This window comes from Pelodiscus sinensis, chromosome 6, assembly GCF_052426305.1.
Source record: "Pelodiscus sinensis isolate ZL-2025 chromosome 6, ASM5242630v1, whole genome shotgun sequence".
NCBI classification, from domain to species: Eukaryota; Metazoa; Chordata; order Testudines; family Trionychidae; genus Pelodiscus; species Pelodiscus sinensis.
The window spans coordinates 68,143,724-68,170,768 of record NC_143057.1 but is presented as its reverse complement, the minus strand read 5'-3'; the positions used below and the strand labels follow the sequence as shown (position 1 = coordinate 68,170,768).

The 27,045-nt window shown below is 43.2% G+C and overlaps 1 protein-coding gene across 5 annotated transcripts in view; it reads left to right on the top strand.

The window, feature by feature from the left end:
* The window catches only part of PAM (peptidylglycine alpha-amidating monooxygenase), a 262,921-nt gene that overhangs the window by 129,357 nt on the left and 106,519 nt on the right, over positions 1–27,045 (top strand). For all 5 annotated transcript variants that reach the window (XM_075932070.2, XM_075932069.2, XM_075932068.2 and 2 more), the window contains exon 5: positions 19,044–19,131. In XM_075932070.2, the coding sequence (XP_075788185.2) occupies positions 19,044–19,131 (88 nt within the window). The remainder of the gene's footprint in view (positions 1–19,043; positions 19,132–27,045) is intronic.

The following is a 27,045-nucleotide window of genomic DNA, read 5'->3' as shown; positions in this document are numbered from 1 at the left end:
TTCATGAGTAATAGTAGTTAAGGAGCTGCATGCAGATGCCTATGGCAGCTAATACCAAGCAGTCCCATTTGTAAAGTATTGGCTTTCTGTCTGTGGCTAGATACTTAATTCCGCTCTGCTGAATAGACTGTTTATTTACCTACTGGTACAGGTGGTAAATCCTCTGCACTTACCACCAACAATGTGAATAGTAAGATTTTACTTGTCTGCAAAACATTTTTAGTTTTATTTTTTTATATATATTCTGGCATGAATTAGATGACAAGTAAATTGACAGGACCTACTACAGCAGTGCATCAATGTTTAAATCAAATAAGTACTTCAGTGAAGTAAGCACCATCTGTTCAGTATGTCGTCTTGGGTAGCTTTAATTTTATTTCACTCTCCTTCTAAACAATCTAGTTATTCAGGAAAGGGAGGAGACAAGCAAATGGTTCATTTGACTGAAGTTGGTTTCATTTTTATGATGCATTGTAAGCACCAGGAGATTAAAACAATTGCAAAGATAAAGTACCTTTCTTTTTCCACTTCCTTTTGCCCAAAGGTGTCTTAGTGCACTATCTGAGGTGATAGTACATTGGTTGAAAAATATGTATAGTTGCTGGTGTCATATTTTTAGAATTCATTTTCATATGGCATTCCCTACTACAGGAACTGATCCACAAATCTGCAGTACAGCAGTACACTGATATTTTTCACCTTATAAGTTTCTAACTGCCATAGCAAAAGTAAAAGTAAAGTAGGAACTGTCAATAAATGAAGCAGCTCATGACCACAGCATTATTTTTTGGCTGTGAGATCAATGCCTATAAAGAAAAACCATGAAAGGAGTAGTTAATTTTTTTATAATCTATTACTTGCCATACAGTGCATGTAGTAGACTGTGTTGCTTGAGTTTGATTAGAAAGATGTGTATTAACTTGTCTTAGATTATAGGCAAATGTATGTGTAGTACTTAAAAGAATTTCCTTCCTTAGGAAATGTATAGTTAAAATCATTTATATTGTGCAGTACTTTTTTGTAATTTTGTATTTACAACATTAAATATGCGTGAAATGCTTTATTGTTTGTCCTTTGAGAGTGACTTACCAAAGAAGCTTGGTTTAAAACACCCCACAAATATAGGCGAATTCACAGTATTTGTGACTCATGTAAGGCAACAATCATAATACAGATGAATCCCTTCCCATCTGTGAAAAGGGAGAGGCATAGCTTTTTGGGTATCTGTGTTTCCTGAGAAGTTGCTCTATTAGATGGTTTAAACCCTTTGTATCACTTGTTCCATAACATACATCATTTACAAATGGATGTGTAATGGCTGAGTGATTTTAGGTGAGTTAGAAATTCCAATTTCCAGCATTTAGAATGATTCACTGTGCTTCAGTCAAAGTATATATGGGAGATTTTAACAACCCTGCAATATTCCTATATTTTGCCCTGTATTGATGTTTCAGGCATCTTAGGTCTCTAGTGCTCTTGCCTCCACAGACATTGTCATTCTAATTTTCCTTAAAATGACTTCTTTTTCTTTCCTTTTAGTTCTGTTAGCTACCAGTAGACAGCAAAGAGCAGAGACTCTTTATTCCCTCTTCCTCACATGTGGTTTTGGTTTAATATCAGAATCTTGGGGATGTTCCTTTGTGCAAAAAAATGGCCAATTTATTCCTATTTCTAGGGGAATATTCCTATTTCTAGGGAAAACAGACAAAAGTATGTTTGCAGTCCAGCCTTCAATCTAGACACTATTTGAGACTAGGCAAATTAGCATTGAAATTTTAATATCATGGGCTTCAACATTGGCTAGCCATTTGAGTACTTTCCCAATGTCCCAGGTATACTTGAACAACCCACACTGTCTGTGGTGCCATATTTTCACTGCCTTGTTTGGGCATATTGGCTAGGTTACAGCTAAAACTGGTATGCCAACCTCTGCTGCCATCACATCTTCAACTGCAGTATAGGCATTCCCTGAGACAGATAGTTCATCCAAATAACTCATAGATTAATATTTCACAGCTCTTTCTGGAGAAGGAATGTTGCTTACCTCCATACTAGGTGCTCTGGATGATTATTAATAATGCAACAGTTAATATTATATAGACTCAGTGACATAGAGTGTGAGGCAAGGCAAAGCTCATATAGATCCAAAAAGAAACTGCTCTAGTTATCAATCGATACTTAGGAGAACAAGAGAGAATGGTTCAACAGAAATAAAATTCTCAAACTGCAATTATCGTAATTTAGGATCCCAAAATAGAATATTATATTTTACAAGCAGAAGAGTTTGTTCTAAAAATAAAATGTGATATACTCTATTTGCTATTTACAGTGGTGTTGTAGTCATGTTGGTCCCAGGATATGGAAGACACGAGGATCTAAAGAAGAGCTCTGTGGAGCTCAAAAACATGTCTCTCTCACCAACAGAAGTTGGTCTGATAAGATATTACCTCACCACCATGTCTCATTCTAAAAATAAAACATTTGGAAACAATAGTGTCACACTTGCAGCTATATCTAGAGAATGTTGTGCATAGATAAAAGCCACAAGAGTCCTCTATCAAAATTGAACAAGCTGATTCAGAGCCAGTCCACAGAATATATTGAGTAGCAATTATAAATTAACTCTTCGTCAGCTGCTGTTAGAAGAGGAACTTTACAATTAGCTGCTAAAAAGTCTCAGAAGAGTAGCTGTGTTAACTGTAACTTTAAAAACAATGAGCAGTCCTGTGCACCTTATAGACTAACAAATTTCATGGGTAAAGCCACAAAGGTTCATGACCTAAAAAATTTGTTCATCTCTAAGAACTGCTTGTTTGTGTAATTGGCTGGTGTGAGTGTTACTCTAATGGCCTTTTTTTAGGGACAGTTATGTATATTCCGGTAGATGCTGCCCATTTACTGTATGATGCTCTTGGAATAGAGTCAAAATGTCAAGTTTGGATTTTTAGTGGTACTTGTCGAGGTTCCACCTTTACCTCTCTTCCAGGCCCATGCATCTTGACGAAAGCCCATTTCTCTTTTTGTTGGGTAGATCTTACCATTCATTTTAATGTTGAGCTGAGAAAAATAAGCATCATGTAAAATGAAATTAAATGCTTGTCAGGTAAATTACAGGTGAGGAGAATTGTCTTGAAGGGTAAAGTAACATTCACTTTAATGATGTTAAGGACTAGTCAACTGTCGAATAAGCAAATGCTTATCGGATAGTCAGTCAACTAGTCGATTTCCCCCCTGTTTTGGTGCCTCTATCAGCTAGAGGCAGCAATGTGGGGGAGGGGGGGAAAGAAGGGGTACTTCAAAGCAGCAGCACCACATAGCTGAGCCAGGGGATCAGCTGTGCGGCACTGCCCCTTTGAAACACGGAAGTGGCATGTTTCCCCAGTTCTGGAGAAATGCCGTGCGGAACCTGGGATTACCTCGGGAGTCCCCCGCTGACCCCAGGCTCCATGAGGGCAGTGTGGCTTTGAAATGCACAAGAGCCCCCTTTGGGACTTTTGTACATTTCAAAGCAGGCACATCCGCATGCATCCTGGAGTTAGGAGGACTTCCTGCTGGCCCCCAGCTGCCTGCGGACAGGGTTGGATTACCCAATAGGCAGACTAAGCACGTGCTTAGGGCACCAAGAAAGCAGGGACACCCCCCCAAAAATGAGATTTTACGGTATAGTATTGTTTTTATTTTGAATTACATATGCCGGGGGACCATAATCTTTTCAGTGCTTTGGGCATCTAAAGGTCTTAATCCAGCCCTGACTGCAGAGTTCCGCATTCCTCCTTTGAAATGTACAAGAGCCGCAGAAGGGGCTCTTGTACATTTCAAAGGAGGAATGCGGAAGTGCCTATCGAGTAGTCGATGGAAATTCCACTTGACTAGTCAATTAACTGCAATTTAACATCCTTATCACTAATACACTTAAAAATCATATGTATTTTCTCTAAGTATCTTCATAAATGCTTGATTGTTTTTATCTGAACAAATAGAAAGTGTCTTCACTCCATGACTGGTGCTGGCATTGCTACAATCTGTTTTTGACTACTGAATTATAGTCATAGCTGAAGGGTATTCTACAGACACTCAGAGGAATTGAGTCTGACAGCAAGCCACTCAGCCAAGAAATTTGACTGTCATCTTCATCCCTTTTCTTTTGCTCACATGGCTGACCAGTAAATAAATGTCTTTTTCTTATTGACTGGTGGTAAGCCTTTATCTCTCAAGCTGCACTATACAAATGTGATGGAGCCTATTTGCAGATGGAAATCATTTGACTGACTGATTTTTGTCCATACTCAGCTCCTGAATAGTGCTGATTTGTTACCATATGTGGCTTGGTGTCCCAGGCAGTGGGGTGGGCCTAGTGGTTAGGTCCCCGACTTTCCTGGTGGCAAAGGGGTGTAGCCCCTGCCGCTGAGGCCTGGGAATTCCAGGTTCTTTTTTGAGGCCTGGCCCCAAGGGTCCAATTTCCCCCTCCTCAGTGAGGGTTCCTCGTAGGTTCTCCCCCTTAGAATCCGGGGAGGGGTTGGTAGGCTTACGTGCTCCTGTGGCTGACCCAGCAGACGACTCTGGCTCAGGTCCTGCAGACAGCAGAACCAGCTCGTGTCTCTTCACTGGTCAGCCCCTAGCTGAGCCAGCTTCCTCTCTTTTATCCTCTCTCCAGACCTGGCATTGGCTGCAGGTAAAAGAGGGAAGGGCTAGTTGGGCAAAAAGGCTTTGTTTAGCCCCTGCACTGCCAGGCCCTCTGCTCACTCCCTCACACCATAGTATTGCATGTTTAAATATGCTTATTGCTCAGGTAACAAACCTAGGTTCCTTTTTAATTCATCAGTGACAGTTCATATATCCAGGCCAGTCTTGTTTACATTCCTGAAAAATATGATCCAAAATTAGTAGTAGTAGGAGATTATGTAAATGAAGGATGAGAGTTATAAATTTAATATTTTTAAAGATTAGGAAAGGATTGGTTATTTAAATTGTTAAACTAGCCACAATTAGGATCAACTCCACCACGTCTCTCACAGTTCATAATACCATTGATGGGAGCTTTGTTTTGGGAAAGGAGGCACGGTTTCTTTATATAAATACAGATATTCAGTATATGTCCCCTTTATTAGTCATTTTAGTAAGCAAATTAAGAAAGACACTCTCTGGAGCAAAATGTGCCACTGAATCTAATGCATATTTTGCAAAACTGTCTCTGAAACATAGGCAAGCTTTGGTTAGAAATCTGATGGTGTTCCAGTGCCCAGATATAACCATATCTCTGGAGGCCATTAGACTTCCTGCTGCGTGGCAGGGATCCTGTGCTGGAATGGCAGTTTCCTGGGGCTGCTAGGCTCCCTATGTGACCCAGGGTTCTAGAGGCTTCAAGGGACACTGTCAAGAGCTGGGAGCCTGGAAATCCTGGTACCATCTCCCAAGGTCCTCAGCTCTGGGGCTGCCCACCATATAGACTGCCCGAGGTTGGGGACTTTCACACTCCAGAGCCAACTAGCTCCCTGGGTTGCCTGCTTAGGAGTAATGTGGTTGGAGTTGGAAAGAGACCTAACTTAGTAGGATGACTTTATGATCATAGCAAGGTAAAGGCATAGGTGTGATGGTTTTCCTCCTCCATCTTGTGATCATCTGCAAATATCATTGCTCCTATTTCCTTGTGCTATACAAACTCTATCCAAGGCTATGTCTACACTCGCGGCTTCTTGCGCGAGTAATATGCAAATGAGGCTAAGCGTGGAATATTGCCGAGCCTCATTTGTATACCTAATGAGCCACCATTTTTTTCAGAAGAGGCTCTTGCGCAAGAAAGAGCGTCTACACTGCCCCTTCTTGCGCAAGAAAAACCCTCTTGCGCAATGCCGTACTAATGTTTAACAATTTTGCCTAAAGTGCAGATCTGTGGTTTAAAACTGTGATTGGATGCACGAGAGGTCAAAGAAGGGCAGTAGATGTAGATGTATCTGTGTAGAGGCTGGTGATTTCCTGATGTTTCTCATGCTTCTAGTGCCCAGGATTTAGTGCAGGGTGCAGCTGGAACACTGAACTGCAGGTCAGCAGTTTAGAGAGCTTCCTTTGTGGGCTTATACATTCTTTTCTCACCATAAGGTGGGCTTGCAAAATTTATAAACCCCTTCAGCCAGAAAATCCACTTAACGTCCAGACCAAAGTACATTGAGGTCAATGGGAGCCCTTCAGATAACATTGTATCAGGTTGTTGCTCTAGATATGCATGTTTACCTAATTATCAATTATTTTCAACTTTAGACATAAATAAACTTTTTACTTAATGTTCTCAGCATGAAGTGTTTTAATAGTTGGTTCTGTGGCTTAAATCAAAACATGCCCAACAGAGGACTGAGACAAAACATCAAAGAAAAAATAATTCCAGTCCTACAGGCAGTCCCCGGGTTACGTACAAGATAGGGACTGTAGGTTTGTTCTTAAGTTGAATCTGTATGTAAGTCGGAACTGGCGTCCAGATTCAGCCGCTGCTGAAACTGATCAGTTTCAACAGTGGCTGAATCTGGACGCCAGTTCTGACTTACGTACAGATTCAACTTAAGAACCCCAGGCATCCCCAAGTCAGCTGCTGCTGCTGAAACTGATCAGCGGCTGATTCCAGGAAGCCCGGGGCAGGGGCTTCCTGTAGTCAGCCACTGGTCATTTTCAGCAGCTGCTGACTTGGAGACACCAGGGGCAGAGCAGCTGGGGTGCTGCTGGGTTGGTCCAGTGGCGCCCAGAGCGGCGCTACGGGACCAACCGGCAGCACCCCAGCTGCTGTACCACAGGCGTCCGGAGCAAAGCCGTGGAGCACGGGGGCAGCGGGACAGCCCAGACGCGCCGTGGCTATCCTGCTGCCCTCGGGCTCCGCGGCTTTGCTCTGCTCTGCTCCCCGTCCTCCAGGTCTGCAGACCAGGGGGAGGGGGAGCAGAGCAGAGCGGAGCAGAGCAGAGCGGCCAAACGCGCGGCCAGCTGACAGCCCAGACGCGTCTGGGCTGTCAGCTAGCTGCGCGTTCCGCCGCTCTGCTCTGCTCCACTCTGCTCCCCCTCCCCGTGGTCTGCAGACCAGGGGTGGGGGGAGCAGAGCGGAGCACGCGGCCAGCTGACAGCCCAGACGCGTCTGGGCTGTCAGCTGGCCGCGCGTTCCGCCGCTTTGCTTCCTCTCCCTGGTCTGCTGGAGACCAGGGAGAGGAAATGCCCCGTTCGTAACTGTGGATCCGACATAAGTCGGATCCGCGTAACTCGGGGACTGCCTGTATTGATATCAGACCAGCAAGTAGTTAGGACACCTATTGGTACCAGACCAATATCGCTACCATTCTCTTCAGTGTATAACATAACATTCAATTTCAAACTGTTCATTATTGTGAGAATTTAAAATCAGGTATCAAATATGATAGACTCTAATCAATTAAAAAAAAGTTAAAAGCAATTACAGATATTATACTTGCCATAAACCTCCTATTAATTTTTATGATTTTGCAGTTATATTTTCCTATTTAAAAAAAATCTCTTAAAATTTTAATTGTAGTTATTATAGATATTAATTAAAATGCCAGGTTAAAAAAAAATGTACCGAGAAGTCTGATGCGTGTTTCTTGGTTAGTTTTTATTTTTAACTATGTTGCCTTTAATTTTTATGTTCTTAAACCCAGGCCTTTCTATATATTACTCAGATTATACTTTCTACATATATCAGGGTGTGTCTACACTGCACCCTTAGCTCGAAATAAAATAGGCTATTTCAAAATGTGGTACATCTACACAGCACCAAATTTTGAAATAACACAGTATTTCGAGACATCCCTTATCCCTTGTGGAACGAGGTTTACAGGGATGGTGAAATATCACGTCCACTATACTATGCAATAGTGAATGCATTCAAAAGATGCGGGGTAGCTGTTTTGGGATACCTCTGGTATCCCTTAATAGCCTTGCAGTGTAGACATACCCTCAGATTCTACAATAAAGATTATCCTGTTTATACAAAGATAATCCTGTTTCACAGTTATAAACCATTTATGACCACCTTTAATTATCAGTAACACTTTAAAATGCTTATGAACCAAGTTTAGAATGCCACATAAATGGCACATGGCCTCATTAAAGAGTTAATTATAATTTCACTGTTCAGCCCCATGATAAAAAAGTAGGAAAAAAGGTCTTTAATACAGAATTGTTCTATGATTATGTAATGAGTAAAATTTGCTGGCAAAAATATTGTATGTTATTGCTTTGGACATTTGTCGTGCTGGCAAATGGTCTATAGATAAAAATAAAACTAACAGCACCGAATACATATTTTTAATGTACCCATTACACTGTGATCTGGATGCTCTCTATGCATGGCTTAAATGAGATCACTAGCATTTCAAATGTGAAGAGGAAACACACAATGCTATTAGACAAAGACTGGAGAAATTTGAGCATTGACCTTCACACTCCTATCCAGGGTTTCGAGGCAGTCAGTTACAGAAAACCTTGGGCAAGGTGGCCATATTCACTTTTAAACATATCAGTAGTTTAGAAAGAGTAAATTCTGTATATCTAGACCTACTGATGAGCATGTTCTGTAGGTCTTGAAACCTTCCCCCTAGAATACTTACAGCATTCTGTCTAAGTGTAAGCTATATATCTGGTGTTTTGCAAGGAGTGATGGTCTTAGCTAATTTTGTAAAGCTATTTATTTATAGAATCATAGAATACTAGGACTGGAAGGGACCTCAAGAGGTCATCGAGTCCAGTCCCCTGCCCTCATGGCAGGACCAAATACTGACTAGGCAGATCCATATTTAAAAATATATTTCTGGCTTCTTAATTCTGTCTGGAAAATATTAATTTTTAGCAGTCCCCCAATCACAGTACAAAGGAGTTTAGACTGGGATTTTGAAAGAATTTAAAGGGCATCAGACACCCAACTCCCATTGCACTTAATTGGGTTTAATTCTTTTTGGTCTCTTAGAAAAATCCCAGTTTTAGACTATATTCCCATATGCATGTAGTGCCCAATAGACCTTTTTCATAGAGTCATATTTCACTTGAATGATATTTGGTAAATTGGGAGGAGTGGAACCCAGAGCATGAGAATTTGACCTGTGTTTGAGCTGACAAGGGCACTTAGATTTCTGTTTCTCCATGAACTAAACCCTTAAAAGCAGCTCCAATGTAAGAAAAGATGTTTTTTGTTTTGTTTCATTTTGGTTTCTTTAACTTCTCCCTTCCTCTTCTGTGACTCATAGAAAATACATACTATAGTCTATATCCTATCCTTTCAGAAAATGAAGCAAATAGCTGGTCTCTTTCCTCTAAAGTCCATTAAATGTCTACCAATAATTTATCATTTAATTGAGGTCCTTCCGGCAAAATATGTTTTGATTAAATAAGCTTTGAAGTCAAGGGATGATCTCAAGAGATTTTACCTCACCACTACTGAAAATAAAGATTTGTAGCAATTAATTGTGATTATCAGCAACTGTCTTACATGGAGAGCAAAACCAGTGTTCAGTCTTTTCAAGACAGGTGGCTAATGAGGAGGAAACCATGAAAATGTTTGGATGTTAAAGGCAAATACAGGGAGACACAGCATGGACGAAAAAGACATTGTTAACAGGGCTTCTCAAGAAATTCTAGTGTTCATAAAAGCAAGCTAATTCTTTATTTTTGAGGTATAGCTTGCCTTGATGCATTTTTAGTTTCATAGTTTAAGGCTGAAAGGCATCCATCAGGTTACTTCATTTGACTTCCTATATATAACAGGCCGTTAGATTTTACTGATCTATCCCTAGATATTGCCAAATAATTTAGTTAGACCAAAAGATTCTATATTCAATACTTCCTTTCCCTTTCTACTGTCTTACAAGACTGTAATATTTTCCTCTTTGGAAAAAATAAGTATGTAGACATTTTACTTCATGCTTTGGGTTGTTTTGGTGCTACTGTGCTGTCAGATTAAGTATCGCAGCGCACAAATGATTTTGTAGCATCCTGAGGGAATTGTAAAACTCCAGATGTTATCTTGGAATTGCAGCTTATGTTATTCCTTTGCTGAATGCTTTATAGCTTTGTTTTCCGATGCAGAAACATAACTAAAATATTTAAATATTATTTTGTAATATTAAACAAAGCTTTAAAAGTATAAATGGGCCCCCGGCATTCTTCTCCAGGAGACTACCTGGCTGTAAACTGCTGTTGAACAGTCTTGTGACTCCTCTGGAGCAATGCTTTTAAAATGTCAATTTTCAAAGTTTTAGTATTGCCTGAGATTGGTTTTTCCCTTCCCAGTTATTAAATGGTTAAGTACTTAATATATTACTATAAAAGAAGATGGGGCAATCATCTAAAAGGTACTCATTTCTTTAAATCATAACATTAAATTAAGGATAAGATAGTTTACATCTGTTGCCAGCAAAAGTAAGTCTCAGGTCTGACACTGGGTTCTCAAAGTACAAAGACATGCTACACAGGTATTTGTCAAACACAAGCAGTTTATTTTCTGACAGCTATGAGCTTGTGCCGCTTGGCTAAAAAAACAACTTGATAGGAAAAGCGGCATTCTTACATCCCTTCTGCTAGCGGGGGAACCCTATTTTGGCTGTGGATGAAGCGGAGGACTATCTCAGCTTCCAAGGGGCCGGTACCCAAAGCCCATCGGTGAGGTCCAAATTGCTGTGCTCTGATGCAGCTTTAAATACAATGTCTCTACCTTGTTTGTGACAGTTTGGAAACTTCTGGGGATTACTCATTGCTTGTTACAGTATGGCTCAGCTGTACTGCTTGTCCTTTGACTTTGTTTACATGATCAGTACATTTAGGTAAACAAGATTGTTATGTTCCCACCCTTTTCTACAATTCGTTCATGCTGCAATGGTGTATGTTCCTAGAGCCTTGCTTCTGGCTCGTTAGTAGTAGGGAAGAAGGAGGATGGGAAGGGGGGGGGCGGATGCAGGCCTCGCCACCCCTATACTTCACACATGTACAGAGTTCTTCCACAGTTGACCCCTACATTCCATCCCCTACATTTTACCCCGGTATTCCCCTTAATTAGGGTGTCAGCCATTGGAGGATGACCTGGTGTTTTATTTGTTGCATTTTATTAAGGGAATGGAATCTGATCCCACACTGTTTACCATTTTGGCCCAAGGGAAAGAGACCATTTTGGGGAAAACATTTTTGCTGAAACCTCAGGTTGCTAATACATTGGCTTGGCATAAATGTGGCTTCCAGCTTCTTAGGGCAGAGGCATTGCACCTGTATTCACAGATGGGGGGTAAACTGGGTATCTGGTCACTCCAGGTGACAGGTGTATAGATACCACACACAAGCACCCCACATGATTAGTGAGCACATAACACACTCTCCCACTGTATCCATTTCTATTCTACAAGGATCCAGAAGGGACACATCCATTCATTCCAGGGCGTTTACATAAGCGTGCCTCTCTTCGGATGTCAGTCTCCAGCTCCTGATTAGCTCACTAGCTTGGATCCTGGGACAAGGCCCCATATTCTGATTGGAATGCATAGGAGTGGTAACGGTGTCTTCCCGATAGGTGATAGGTGTGGTCCATAGCTTCTTGTCTAGGGGTATAAAGCAAAAACAAAACAAAGAAAGATACACAGCAGCAATTGTTTATAATATATCTTTGGTAAATTACCAAGTTGGGCTCGAGAAAGGGGGGGGGGCGCTATTTCTAGTTCCTTAGCAACAATTTGTGGTTGGCCTTAAGAGGGCAGACGGGTGTCTCTCTCCCTTGCAGACTGTGGGGCACCTCGCAGGGCCATAAACTTGAGTGTATATGTGTGAAATTCATGACAGTGGTATTCAATTATGGCTGTCCGTTTGGTGTTGTGCTTCCTAGCTTATAAACAGACAAGGCTGCTTTTCTGTGTCCAACTTGTTTTTTCCAAGTGCCCTATTATCTGTTTTGACTTCAGCTAGGCCTGCTAGCCTTGTCTCTTTGCTCCAACTGAACACCAGGTTTCTGGGGAGGACAGCTTAGCCACAGATCATAGTGTTAGGTTTTACCTGTATATCAAAGGGCTACTGGTTTCAGTGGGTTAAAAACCTGTTCCTACATTCCCTTCTCTTAACCTAGGGTTCTTTAACACACCAGGTTAAATACAGCAATTTAAATGTTTTTAGCTTACTTTGGAATCGTTGGTAGAGCACTAGTACCAGTAGGAATGTTATAATCGATACACCCCACATAATTTGGCAAAACAACACCCAAGTTCATTCCCAGGGTATTCCATCCCCCAAGATAGCACTGCCTATGATTATAGCTTTAACCTCCACTGCCTGGTTTAGGGCCTTGGAATACTTGAAATAAGCCTGGTCCACCATTTCCCATATCTGAGTGTACCTCAGTTGGCCTTCCTGAATGTGTCTCTGGCCCTTGGCCACCAACTCCTCGATCTTTGCCTGCAGGGTCACTAGGCTCTCCTCTAGGTACTTACTGCCGTAGTGCCTTTCCAGATGCCATGTTAGGTTACCCATCATTGGTGGAGTACGGTAGAACCATGCCCCATCAACAGTCAGGATTGCCCTGAGAGGGACTGTCATGCACATGGATAGGTGTGTTGAGGGGCAGGGCTTTCTATTTAACTCGATGGAGTGGTTCTGGGCAGTCACATACCAGTAGGTACCGTTTATTTGGACCAACTTTGCATGTGTTAGTTGCTTGGTAACTGCCACTTCGAACCTAGACAGATTCATTAAAGCATTATATGGATATGTACATAGAGTCTCTTTGTTGGAGTGGGTGCAACATTCACTTTCCAGCAACTTCGGAGTATGCCACACCTTCTATTCTGGTAACATGACCTCGCCTTAACACTAACAGGGAGGTCACCATTCTCACTAGTTGAGTGTGAGGGATGTTCATGGGTGCTCTCCCACATTGTGCGCCAGGTGCTAGAAGGGTAAAGATCATGCTATGGCCCATCCATATCAGCCTTTGTATTTTCATGGATTCTCTGTTTCCCCATTTCCACGGAGGGGTACTGGGGAGATGTTTCTCTCATCACTTACATAACGCTGAGTGGACTCGGCCATCTAAAAGGTCTGTTACAATTCCTTGTGTGCTGATAGCTAGAGGTTGCCCCATTCTTACCTTTTTCCTGAGAACTCGGTTAATCGTTCTCAGCTGAGGGCACTTCAACATAGGCCATTGCTTCACAAAGATTTACCATGCTTCCGAGATGACCTCTGTCTGTGCTTTAAGTGGGAGGCCCCATCCGGAGTCAGCAGGCCTGACTTCCAGGGGCACTATGCCGGTGTAATTAATGCATGTCTTGATTTCAGTGTTTAGTTAGTTTCCTACGAGATTACACTCAAGTTTTAGTACAGAGGATTGTGTGGTTCTTTCAATACCAGTGTTGTTACAGTATTGCAAAACAGTTGTGTTTAAATGAGGGGTAGCCCAGTGCCTTGTATTTTCCTTGGCTGTCAGTATGCAGCTGTCCTCCTTTACAGGTGATTTGGATGCTGGGTGCATTAATTGCAAATACTGTCCCCCTAAGAGGACCACAGCATGTTTTAAGAATATCTTTCATTATTAATGGGGAACCCATGCAATTCCATGATTCTCTTCAGGTATTTCTGAGGCCTTTTAAGGCATCAGGCACCTGGAACCAGAGTAACTGGGCAATTGGCTATTATTACAATGGTGACATCACTAGTTTCCCTATTGTTCTGAGCATTGTTGCATTATTTTACCCAAAATTTCTAATGTTCCACTTGCAGATTTATTGTTACCTCTGGCCAAGCCCCTTTCACGGTTAGTGTGCAAAAGTTCTGCAAAAGCTAAATATTTCATTAGTGTGGCAATTAAAGCAAAGCAAACCCAATGGAAGGAGGTTGGTACCGCACTCCCAGTCCTTCTTTTTAAATGGCACACTCCTTGCTCCCTCAGTCAGGCTCCATAGGGGTAGCAGGAGCTGCAGCAGGAACAGTCTCGTGGTTAACTTTTAGTTCCTTTTTTTGTTCATCTGTGGAGACATTGTTAGCATTCAACTAGCTTAAATGATTACCAAACTATTATCCTTTCACTAAGTTTTTTAGAGTTGCTGTTTGATTGGGCCCAATCCTTTTTCTTTCCTTTTCTCTTGCTGAACAGTTTTTTTTTCTAGCTCACGCTTTTGCTTTACTTAGAATGTCCTTTCATTTAAAAAACAATGTACAACAAACCAGCTGACAAAGGTGGTGCTGTGGTCATTATGAATAAGGCCGACTATAACCAGGAGGCAACCAGACAACTCTCCAACACCACATTTTACAAACCTCTCTCCTCTGATCCCACCTCGGAATACCAAAAGAAACTACACTGTGGGTATGTCTACACTACCCCGCTAGTTCGAACTAGCGGGGTAATGTAGGCATACCGCACTTGCTAATGAAGCCCGGGATTTGAATTTCCCGGGCTTCATTAGCATAAGCGGGGAGCCGCCATTTTTAAATCCCCGCTGCTTCGAACCCCGTGTAGCGCGGCTACACGGGGCTCGAACTAGGTAGTTCGGACTAGGGTGCCTATTCCGAACTACCGTTACTCCTCGTTTCACGAGGCACCCTAGTCCGAACTACCTAGTTCGAGCCCCGTGTAGCCGCGCTACACGGGGTTCGAAGCAGCGGGGATTTAAAAATGGCGGCTCCCCGCTTATGCTAATGAAGCCCGGGAAATTCAAATCCCGGGCTTCATTAGCAAGTGCGGTATGCCTACATTACCCTCCTAGTTCGAACTAGGAGGGTAGTGTAGACATACCCTGTCTCCTTAAAAGCCTCCCTACAGCTACTCGGGAACAAATCCACACAGAAACACCTTCTGACCCCCGACCAGGATTGTTCTATCTGCTTCCCAAGATCCATAAACCTGGACACCGCGGACGTCCCATCATCTCTGGTATTGGCACTCTCGCTACAGGTCTATCCAGCTATGTAGACTCTCTCCTCAAACCCTACGCAACCAACACCCCCAGCTATCTCCGAGACACTACTGACTTCCTAAGGAAACTACAAAACATTGATAACCTCCCCAATAACACCATCCTTGCCACCATGGATGTAGCAGCTCTATACACCAACATCCCACATGAAGACGGATTACAAGCAATTAGAAACACTATCCCAGAGGACACCACTGCCAACCTGGTAGCAGACCTATGTAACTTTGTTCTCACCCACAATTATTTCCAGTTTGAGAACAACTTATACCTCCAGATCAGCGGCACAGCCATGGGTACACGCATGGCCACACAGTATGCTAACATCTTTATGGCTGACCTAGAACAAAGTTTCCTCAATTCCCATCCCCTTTCAGCCCTTCTCTACCTACGGTACATCGATGACATCTTTATGATCTGGACGCATGGCCAAGAAACACTGGAGACATTCCACAGAGATTTCAACAACCTACACCCCACCATCAACCTCAGCCTGGACCATTCTACACGAGAGATCCATTTCCTGGACACCACAGTACAAATCAACAATGGAAAATTAGACACCACCCTCTACAGAAAACCCACTGACTCATACAGTTACCTACATGCTTCCAGCTCCCATCCAGCACACACCATACGATCCATCATCTATAGCCAAAGCTTTCGATACAACCGCATCTGCTCTAATCCCACTGACAGAGACCAGAAACTTCAGGATCTCTACCAAATATTTATAAACCTCAACTACCCACCCAGAGAAATAAAAAAGCAAATTGAAAGAGCCAGACGAATACCTAGAAACCATCTACTTCAAGACAGACCCAAAAAAACCCACTTGTCATCACCTACAGCCCCCAACTTAAACCTGTCCAACATATTATCAATAAACTACAGCCTATACTGGAACAGGATACTAAACTCCAAGAGGCTCTGGGAGACAGACCCATAGTCTCCTATAGACAACCACCTAACCTTAAGATGATTCTTACCAACAACCACAGGACATACCACACTAATACCAACCCTGGTACCTTCCCTTGCAACAAACCCCGTTGCCAGCTTTGTCCACATATCCACTCTGCTGATACCATTATTGGACCTAACCAAGTGAGTTATAAGATCAAGAATACATATTCCTGTGCATCCAGAAATATAATTTATGCTATCATGTGCCGAAAGTGTCTGTCTGCTTTGTACATTGGACAAACGTCTCAGACACTTCGCCAAATGATCAATGCCTACAAAACAGATATTAAACAGGATCACAAAGAAAAACCAGTTTCTTGCCATTTCAACCAGAAAGAACACTGTCTCAATGACTTAATTATCTGCATCCTGCTTCAGAAGCCTTTTAAATCTGCACTTGAAAGGGAATCCTCTGAACTGTCATTCATGCTAAAAATTCGACACTCTATGCGTGGGTCTCAACAAAGACCCTAGCTATCTTACCCATTACAAAGATAGCTTCCCCAATTATTACCTCTAATACCATTAGCTCACAGACATTTACCTTTTTCCCCCCTACCCTCCCCACCGCATCCCTCTTCTGTTCTGAAATTTGATTTGTCCTTTTCATATGTGTTCATTTTTTTAAATTGTATCCTTTGATAAATATGGTTGTGACTATTTTCTTCCACTATTTGATCTGAGGAAGTGGGTCTGGCCCATGAAAGCTCATCACCTAATAAACCATCTTGTTAGTCTTTAAAGTGCTACATAGTCCTGTATTTTGTTTCAGCTACACCAGACTAACACGGCTACATTTCTATCACTAATGTACAACAACATTTGCAATACATGTGCCACAAGACAAACTTAGACAGAACACAAAACACAACCTGTTATGTCACGACAGTAGAACCATGTTTTTTTTTCTTCAGTTGCTTTTCAGCTGGTACCAGCTCTTTCTAATGTTCTGAAAGACAAAAGAACAATTTTCTACCCCCATGGGGGTGGCACATCATATTTTAAAATGCGTCTTTCTGTTACAAATATTCTTGCTGATTTTCTTATCAGCCTACTGTTACCCAATAATTACTTATGCTTTCGTAAGCCAGCATTTGAGGGTTTGGGTAAAGTACTTCACTGCTCACTTATTAAGTTAAAGGTGATATGCCTCAGTTTCCCTTATTTACTTTTAGCAAATTTAACAAAAGTGTCCATAGCCAACTATTTAAATTAGATTGTTTATTTGCCTGTATTATTTACGCATTGCTTAGGAAAGAGGTCGCAAAGAAACAAGGAGTCTTTTATAGCAGGTTTTCTTCTCACACATTACAACAATTGTTTAATTCCTTCCACACTTCACAAAGTCAACTCCCACCTTCTCATACTCTTAATCACTTGCATTATCCCTGAAATGAAAACTTTCCTTATTTCCAGTAATTTAACTTTCCAGTGCACTACTGCTTTCCTTATTTTTTCTATTATGCCCACACGGGGCCCCAAGCTCCTTACTCCCCTTTCACATGCTTCTTTCCTTCTTATGGTCTGTACCTAATTCTGCTTTTCCTAAATGGCTCCTTTCCATGGACACAGGTTTTGTCTATTACTAATTTAGTAAGAAGGATAGGTTCCTTGATTAGCCATCGTACCTTCTGATTCCTTTACATGGGTAAATCCAAATGTTCATTTTTACAGTCAGCTAGTTTTTTAAAAAATTCCTCAGTACAGGGTTTTTCATAACAGCCAGACTGCAGCAGTCCTTTGAGTGAGATTAAGGGTTGGTAAACATTTGCCAATTTGCTTTCAAGGTCTGCATAATATAAACATAAACTAAAAACATAGTTTACTGCTTCTTTTCACATACATTGAAGAATGCATTTAGGAATAGCCATTGGGGCCTGACATACCCCCTTATCCTTCTTATGCACTTCCAACGCCTCCAGCACCTTTTGGATACCAGCGGGACTAACCCCATCAGCTAGCTCCCCCTCAAACCGCATGGCAGGTGTTACATCATACCAGATTTGAACAACTGAACCCCAGGCCGATGTGCATGGCCAGCTGGGAATTTGGCGCTCTCCCCTACTCCCTCACCCATCTGCTTCCACTTCTTCCACATCCTGAGTGATTTGTACCAAGAGAACCCTGCTCGCTGCGCCAAATGTTGCCGGCAAGAGTAAGTCTCAGGTCCGACACTGGGTTCTCAAAGTACAAAGACATGCTACGCAGGTATCTGTCAAACACAAGCAGTTTATTTCCCGACAGCTAACAGCTGCGCCTCTTAACTAAAAGAACAACATGATAGGAAAGGTGGCGTTCTTACATCCCTTCTGCTAGCCGGGGAACCCCGTTTTGGCTGTGGATGAAGTGGGAAACTGTCTCCGCTTCTGAGGCGCTGGTATCCAAAACACATTGGTGAAGTCCAAATTGCTGTGCTCTGATGCAGCCTTAAATACGATATCAACCTTGTTTGTGGCAGTTTGGAAATTTCTGGGGATTACTCGTTGCTTGTTACAGTATGGCTCAGCTGTACTGCTTGTCCTTTGGCTTTGTTTAAATAGTCAGTACATTTAGGTAAACAAGATTATGTTCCCACCCTTATCTATAATTTGTTCATGCTACAATGGAGTATGTTCCTAGAGGCTTGCTTCTGGCTCATCAGTATTAGGGAAGGAGGGGGAGAATAGGAAAGGGGGTGGAATGCAGGCCTCACCACCCCTATACTTCACACATACAGAGTTCTTCTGCAGTTGAGCCCCTACAACATCTTGGGTTTTTAAGTGAGTCTATGAAGTTAGAAATCATGTTAAAAATGTTCTCCCTTGTACTCGTAAAACATTGAGCTTACAAAATGAACGTTTTAAGAAAAAGCTGAAGAAGTATGTGTCTTGAAAGAAGCTGTTCTTTCTAACAAATTTATTTGTCCTATAGTAAGAAATTGACAAAATCACAGTTTGCAGTATATAGATCTTCTCTGTTGCTTAAACACTACTGCAGTTTTGAGCTACCACATCAGCATGAACACAAAAACCAAAAAATTGTCCCTGTTCATGATACCATGAACAAATGATGTCACAATAGTATCTTCACTGTGCACATTGACAATCCCAATCTGTTGTAGTGAGGATAAAACTCTCATTTATGCTTGTTGTTTATCTATTTATCTTTCAGTTGACTTCAGGCCTCAAGCCAGCATGGATACAGTCCATCACATGTTACTCTTTGGATGTAACGTGCCTTCTTCTACTGATAATTACTGGTAAGAGTTACAGACTCATATTGATTTTTACTTTAATATGGCACTAATGCTGACGTCTCTTCATGCATACATGTTATAAGGCTTTCACACATTTTAACTGAGGAAAAAAGAAGGGAATGGAGAAGAAACACATTCAATTTTATTCTTTCCAGAACTTATTGAATGTGTTTTTATTAAATGTTAGATACAGATATAACCTTACATGTTTGGGCAGTAGCAATACTATGAAAATATCACATTCTGAGTGAATGTTTTTGTCATTGTGATGGATAGTGTGAACTTCATAGATTACATCAATATGTTGCTCTTTTTGTGAAATATAGAAGACACTAAGGATTAGATAATGTTTATGAAGTGAAACTAGAAATTAAAATTACAGCTCTTGAAATAAAATATCTGAGAAAATATAAGTGAAGCATAACCTTTAAAAACTATTTTTAAATTTAAATACACATTTTTAGATAAATAATGAATTTTTATGTTTGTGATCTTTTTTGTTAATGTATTGGCACTTGCACCAATTTTTAAAATTTATTCTCTGTAATCACAGTATGTGCTCTCTCTCTCACTCTTGCTCTCTCCCTTCCCTTCCCTCCCCTCCCCCTCCATTCTAGTCCAGGGACATTTACAAGACTTACTGATTCTCAACAGTGAAGAAATTTTTGCCAACCCCAGATTTTGAATTTTCCCTTTTTTGTGCTGTTATGTGTAGTATTCAAGATACTGAGAGTACCTTAATTTGAAGTACAGGCAGTCCCCGAGTTACGCGGATCCTCCGAGTCCCCGAGTTATGAACGGGGTTTGCTGCCCGTCTCCCTGGTCTGCTGGAGACCAGCAGACCAGGGAGACGGGAAGCAAAGCCTCTGAGGACGCCGGCAGCGGGACAGCCGCAGCGCGTCTGGGCTGTCCCCTGCCCGCGTGCTCCGCGGCTTTGCTCCCCATCTCCCCAGACCAGGGAGACGGGGAGCAAAGCCGGGGAGCACGCAGGGAGCGGACAGCCCAGACGTGCCGCTGCTGTCCCGCTGCCGGCTTCCTCAGAGGCTTTGCTCCCCGTCTCCCTGGTCTGCTGGTCTCCAGCAGACCAGGGAGACGCGGAGCACGCGGGCAGCGGACAGCCCAGACGCGCCGCGGCTGTCCCGCTGCCCCCGTGCTCCGCGGCTTTGCTCCGCTTTGCTCTCCGTCTCCCTGGTCTGCTGGAGACCAGCAGACCAGGGAGACGGAGAGCAAAGCGGAGCAAAGCCGCGGAGCACGGGGGCAGCGGGACAGCCGCGGCGCGTCTGGGTTGTCCCACTGCCCCCGTGCTCTGCGGCTTTGGTCCGGACGCCTGTGGTACAGCAGGGGGCGCTGCCGGTTGGTCCCGTAGCACCGCTCTGGGTGCTACTGGACCAACCTAGCAGCACCCAAGCTGCTCTGCCCCAGGCGTCCTGATTCAGCCGCTGCTGGTCAGTTTCAGCAGCGGCTGACTCAGGACGCCTGGGGCAGAGCAGCTTGGGTGCTGCTGGGTTGGTCCAGTAGCGCCGAGGAGCGGCGCTACTGGAGCAACCCAGCAGCACCCAAGCTGCTCTGCCCCAGGCGTCCCCAAGTCAGCCGCTGCTGAAACTGACCAGCGCTGACTACAGGAAGCCCGAGGCAGAGTTGCTTTGCCCTGGGCTTCCTGGAATCAGCCGCTGGTCAATTTCAGCAGCGGCTGAATCTGGATGCCAGTTCCGACTTACATACAGATTCAACTTAAGAACAAACCTACAGTCCCTATCTTGTATGTAACCCGGGGACTGCCTGTACTGAAACTCAATAGTGAGGCATGGAGGGCCAGATTTTTTAAAAGGTGAACCCAAAATTTAGGTTCCTGAGGTCATATTTAAGCAGCTAACTAAGTGGTCTCACTTTAAAAATGCTGATCATCCAGATGCTTTGAATTATAGCAAATAGTTACTTAACTGTGGGAATAAGAAGATCAGGATGTGACCCTTTAATCTGGAAGGTTCCTCATTATGATAGTTTGGAAAATTGGTTGGTTTGTTTCAAAAATTTCAAGTTACCCCTAAAATTAAATTCAGCTGCTGTTCCTCTAAGCAAAAACTATAAATAGAAATGAGGTGAAGTTGAGTACAGGAAGAAAGAAAAGCAAAGAAACCCCCATGAAAATAAATTCAGCCATTTAAAATTAATGGATGCAATTTTCTCCTATATTATCAAAATTTAGTTCAGATTTTACTTTGTTTAAACTGAAAAAAATAAAACAAAGTGCCAATTATGGCCATTCAGTGAACACACTGCAAAATAATTATAAAGTCATATACATTTAATGGATACATTCATTAAATTTTTATCAACAAACACTAATAAATACCCTCCACCACAAGAAAAAAAATCAGATCCCTTTTCAAGATACAGTTGGAAAAAGCCTAAGTAAACAGAACATGTTGCAAAAACTATGTGCTCTTAGGCTTAAGGAGGTAAGCAAATTCCCAAACTGAGAACCCACCATTGAGAACATTTTCAGCCAATGTTCACATTGATCAATCGACTCTACCAATAACCATGATGAATGCTGCATTCTTGTCTTAAAATATAAAGCTCTGCTGTGCTCGTATGCTTAGGTAAAGCAATTAATTTAAAAGTACAACATTTCCATTGATTCCTCTTCCAAGCCCCAGTAAACACTTTTCTTTGTCCTCAGTAACTGCCCCTTCAGTCATTTTATTAAAATATATTTACAGTTAGTAAATTTACATGAAAAGATATACAGAGCATGAAAGAGTTCCTAAAATGTCACCATTTCCAGTTAGTTTGTGCCTTCCCATGCTACAGCTTTTTATGTCTTTTTTAAAACAGGTAGATTGCATTAATAATTTATCTTTAGCGACAAGAATGATTAAAGGTCTAGAGAACATGACCTATGAAGCCAGGCTTCATGAACTGGGCTTGTTTAGTTTGGAAAAAAGAAGATTAAGGGGGGACATGATAGCGGTTTTCAAATATCTAAAAGGGTGTCACAAGGAGGAAGGAGAAAATTTGTTCCTCTTGGTTTCTGAGGACAGGACAAGGAGTAATGGGCTTAAAGTGCAGCAGGGGAGGTTTAGATTGGACATTAGGAAAAAATTCCTAACTGTCAGGGTGGTCAAATATTGGAATAAATTGCCAAGGGAGGTGGTGGAATCTCCCTCTCTGGAGATATTTAAGAACAGGTTAGATAGACATCTGTCAGGGATGGTGTAGGTGGAGCTTGGTCCTGCCTTGAGGGCGGGGGGCTGGACTCGATGACCTCTTGAGGTCCCTTCCAGTCCTATGATTCTATGATTCTATGATTCTATCTAGTTGTTTGATATACATACATGAAAACCTCATACATTTGTATGAACCTGTTATCAGTATTTTAACATATTGTTGTGTGGTCATTTTTTAGGTTGGCTTGGTGCTCAGTTCAAAATAATAGACTGTGAGGAAGTGATTTTCTGTTTCGATGTAAACTATGGATATGATTATTGTACTAGAAAATCGCTTGTAGCTCTTGTTCAGTTAATAGTATTTGTATACCTTTTCCTAAATCTTTGTCCACTAGAGAAAAATCTGGCAGTGCTTGAGAAACTATATAAAGTTTTAGGCCCCTCTATCCCATCACAAGGTATGCCCTGCTAACCAGGACCCTTGGCTCTAGTATCCACTTCCTCTGTTCCTGCTCTTGCATGTGGATTGTCTCTGGTGAAAATACAATGAGAAGTCCTGTGGCACCTCAGACCCTATGGGTATATCTACACAGCCGTATTATTCCAAAATAATAAATGTATCAAGTGTAGGACCAGGCCAATTCGGTCAGGGTAGATGTGGCTCGCTCTGGTGAAAATTCCAAAGACAGGCCAACTTTCTACAAATTTGTTCTTTCAGCTTTTTTGCCATCTAGTTCTGCCAGCTTTTTAGCTAAATAATTCTACCTCTCCAGCTTAATTGATTCCTGTGTCCTCAGTCCTAATTGCCTTTTTGGGCGCTTTGGCTGAAACTCTCTCCATATTCTCCCTTTCTGCTGCCTCCATTTGTCTCTGCACACAAGAACTTGCTGATTTTGTTTCCAAGAGAAGATTGAAATATGACAAATCTTACTCCACTCATCAGCTTCCCTTCCCACATTTCTGTGCCTGAAATAAGGGAGAAAGAGAGATTTTCATCTGTTCGTCTCCTCCAATGCCTTTGTTTGGCCTCCTAATCCCATCCCCTGATTTATTTTGTGCCAACTCTCACCCCTCATGCTTCTCCTTAACCTTTTCCTCTTCTGTAGTCTTTCTCCTCACGATGTAAAAATGTTTTAGTTTCTCCCATCTTAAAAGACGACAAATCACTTTACAAGCTTCTTCAGCTACCACCTTGCCTTTCAATTCTAATCTCATTGAACATACTGTTTACAGTTGATGTTTGGAGTCCCTGTCCTCCATTTCTATCCTAGACTCCTGTTTGACTTGTCAGCTACCTACCATCAGCCATCTTCCTCTTCTTGAAATCTTACCCTTCATTGGCTTTCTTAGTTATCCTTTCCTGGTGCTCCTCTTACTTGCTAATCATTCTTTCAGTGTGTCCTTCAAAAGGTCTTCTCCATCTCCTAGTCTCCTGTGGTAAGCATATAGGGCTTTTTCCTTAGTCCCTTTCTTCTGCCTCTACATCCTCTCTCTGGGTAATTTCATCTGAAAACAAAAATTCAACTGCTAATTCTGAGGGTGACTTAAAGCTCTATCTCTCTAATTTAGAACCGCCTCCTATCCATACTAAACTCTCAGCTTGTGTATCTGACATCTCATGGATGTCTAGCCATCCATTTAAGCTCAACATGGTTCAAACAGAGGTATAATCTTTCTTCCTGTTACTTCCTTCCTCAGTCACTAAGGACAACTTGTGCTGCTTGGTGCTCAGGCCCATAACTTGAGTGTCCTCATCTATTTGGACTTCTGTCAAACTCCTCACATGCAGGCTATGTGGTGCATCTAAGGGTGCATCTAAAGTAGTGTTATTCCGAAATAACAATGTGAGTGTCTACACAGAAATTCCATTATTTTGAAATAATATCGAAATAACAGATGGCTTATTCTGACTTCTGTAAACTTCATTTCACAAGGAATAACTCCTCTTCTGAAATAGCTATTTCGAAATAGCTGTAGTATGGATGCTCCACTGCTGCTATTTCAAAATAGCTCCTTATCAGGACCATTCTAAGTAATTTCTTCCCAGTGCTTCCTGGGCTCTAAATCAAGATAGCGCATCCACAAAAGGGAGTCTGCCTCGGACTAATTTTGAGGCTTCTCTGTAGTGTGGATGCTCTATTTTGAAATAAGTTATTTCAGAATATATCTTCCAGAATAGGTTTTTCCAAAATAAGCGTGCAGTGTAGACGTACCCTAAGTTTTTATTATTCTTTGTGTAACATTTCTAAGAAGCAGTCTTTCCTATCCATTCACAGCTGAAACGCTAATTAAGGCACTTCTTATGTCATGCTTTAATTACTGTAACATCCTTCTCTCTGACATTGAGAAATACAGCCTTGTATTGCCCATGTCAACTCAGAAGGTTGAGGCAAAGACCACTTTTTTAACCTGCCAGTTTGACCACGTCATCCATCTTTTTGCCTCCCTCAGCTGGCTTTCCCTGCTCTATCACATCAAACATAAGCTACTTGACTTTACTTTCAAAGTCTTTTATCTTAACTCTTCCACTTCTCTCTGATTCACTATGAAGGTTTCAACTCCAATAAGCCTATGATGACAGCCTACATTACCTTCTTATTAAATTTTGTGGGTTTTTTTCCTCAAGCTGTGGAAGAACTTCTATAAAACCTAAAGTATTAAATCCTTCCTTAAAAGTCTCCTTTTCCATGATCCCTACAGAAAACTTGAGAATAGCTGGTGTGCTGAGGACCAGTGTTAACCATTTTACCCAAGATAGTCTCCTTTTTTGTTCACTCCACTGTCATTCAGTTTATATTTATCTCTTGTCTCATCTTACACTTAGATCATAGGTGTGCGCACAGGGTGTGCTGGGTGTGCCCAGGCACACCCTAATGTCTCGGGCTGGCTAGCAGCTGCTGGAGGAGGATTTGAGACTGGGTACTACAGCCCGTCACTTTCCCCGCGGCCATCTACGGGGCACTTTGGGTCAAAGAGCGCATGTACACAGCGGATGCAGCTGGGGCCGGACCAAAGATGCCAGCTTGAGCCATTTTTTTTCGCCCCGAGCCCCGCCCAGCCTGGCAGCACCGCGTGGCGCCCTTTCTGCGGTTGGGGGCACAGCTCCAATCCCAGCCCTGGCCCCGTCCTCAGCCCTGACCCCGGCCTTGGCCCCAGCCCCAGCCCAGCAGCAACACGCGGCGCCCCTTCTGCCCCTGGGCCCACAGCCCTGGCCCCGCCCATCCCGGCAGCACTACACGGCGCCCCTTCTGCGTCTGGGGGTGCCCCTGCTCGGCCCAGCCTGGCCGCACTGTGCAGTGGCCCTTCTGCACCCAGGGCCTCGTCCTTGGCCCCGCCTGACCCAGCAGCACCACGTGGTGCCCCTTAAAGTGAGGCACCCCAGGCTAGGGCCCAGCCAGCCTGCAGCTTGGGCTGGCTCTGACTCCAGCCCGGCAAGCTGGGAGGCAGAAGCTGGCTTAGCCTAAGGTAAGGGAAAGGGAGAGGGGGAAAATAGGCAGGGGTGGAGGAGGAAGAGGCCTGTGCTGAGGGGAGGGGGGAGATCAGGAAAAGAAAGGGAAAGGCACCAAGGGACAGGGTGGAGGAGGGACAAATGCCAGGGGCCAAGTGCAGACTATGAGGAAAAGGGCAGGAAGGGAGGTGTCTCAGGGAGGGGGGACAGGGTGATGCTGGGAGAGGAGAGGGGAAGGACATTGTGGGTTTGAGGGGGTGGGAGGTGCTGGGAGAAGGCATGAAAGAAGGGGTGGGCATGAGGAAGGCAGGGATGGAGCAAGACAAGTGAGGGCACAGGGGCATGAGGGGAACGGAGGCAGAGGGTGGTGAGGGGATGGACATCAGGGAAAAGTAGGGCAAAGGGGGAAGAGGCAGTGAGGGAAGGGGGAGCACCAGGAGGGTGCAGGGCTAAGGGAAGTTGCAGGTGCCAGGAGATTCTGGGGATGAAGCAGAAGGGCAGACACCTGCAGGGGAGGGACCAGCACCAGAGGAGAGAGGCAGGGCAGGTGTGTAGAGGGAGGTGTTAGGAGAGGGGATGAGGAGGGATAGCTCACATGATCAGAGTGGGGTGACCTGGAGGAGTGGGCACAGGGGGGAGAGAAGGGCTGGTGAAGGGGGGCAGGTCTCAGGAAGGCTGAGGACAGTGAGAAGGGTAGGAGTCAGGAGAGCAGAGGAGGGTGAGGGGTTGGGGGGCAGCAGGCACGAGGGGAGCTGATGGAGCAAGGGGAGATTCGGCAGAAGAAGGAAAAGGTAGCGGTTTACAAGATATTTATTAATAACAGTGGCACATCGAAACAAGCCACATGAACTCAGTACTGGTGCACAACAGAAAATTCATTCTGCTCATGGGAGGAAACTCTTAGAGGGAACACTTCCCCCAGCCTCTCTGCCCCTGAGTTAATGTCACACATATTGAGTTAATGCAACTGCAGGATAGTTGAATAAGGGGGGTTTGGTGGAGTCCAAACGAATTCCTATTGGTAGGAGGATAGTGGGAAAAGTCCTTGGGAGGGGGGGGTCACATGACACCTTTTACTTCTGGTCATGTGTCCATCTTGCCCCGAGAGTGATACCACTAGAGGTGGGGCCAATGGGAGTCGGTGCATGGCCAATGGGAGTCAAAGTACATTTTTAAAAAATTCTTCGGGTGTACACCCTAATGAAATGTGCTGCGCATGCCTGTGACTTAGATTGTAAGCTCATTGGGACAGGGGCCCAATATTTTAGGTGTGTGTTTGAACAGCTCCTACCTCAACAG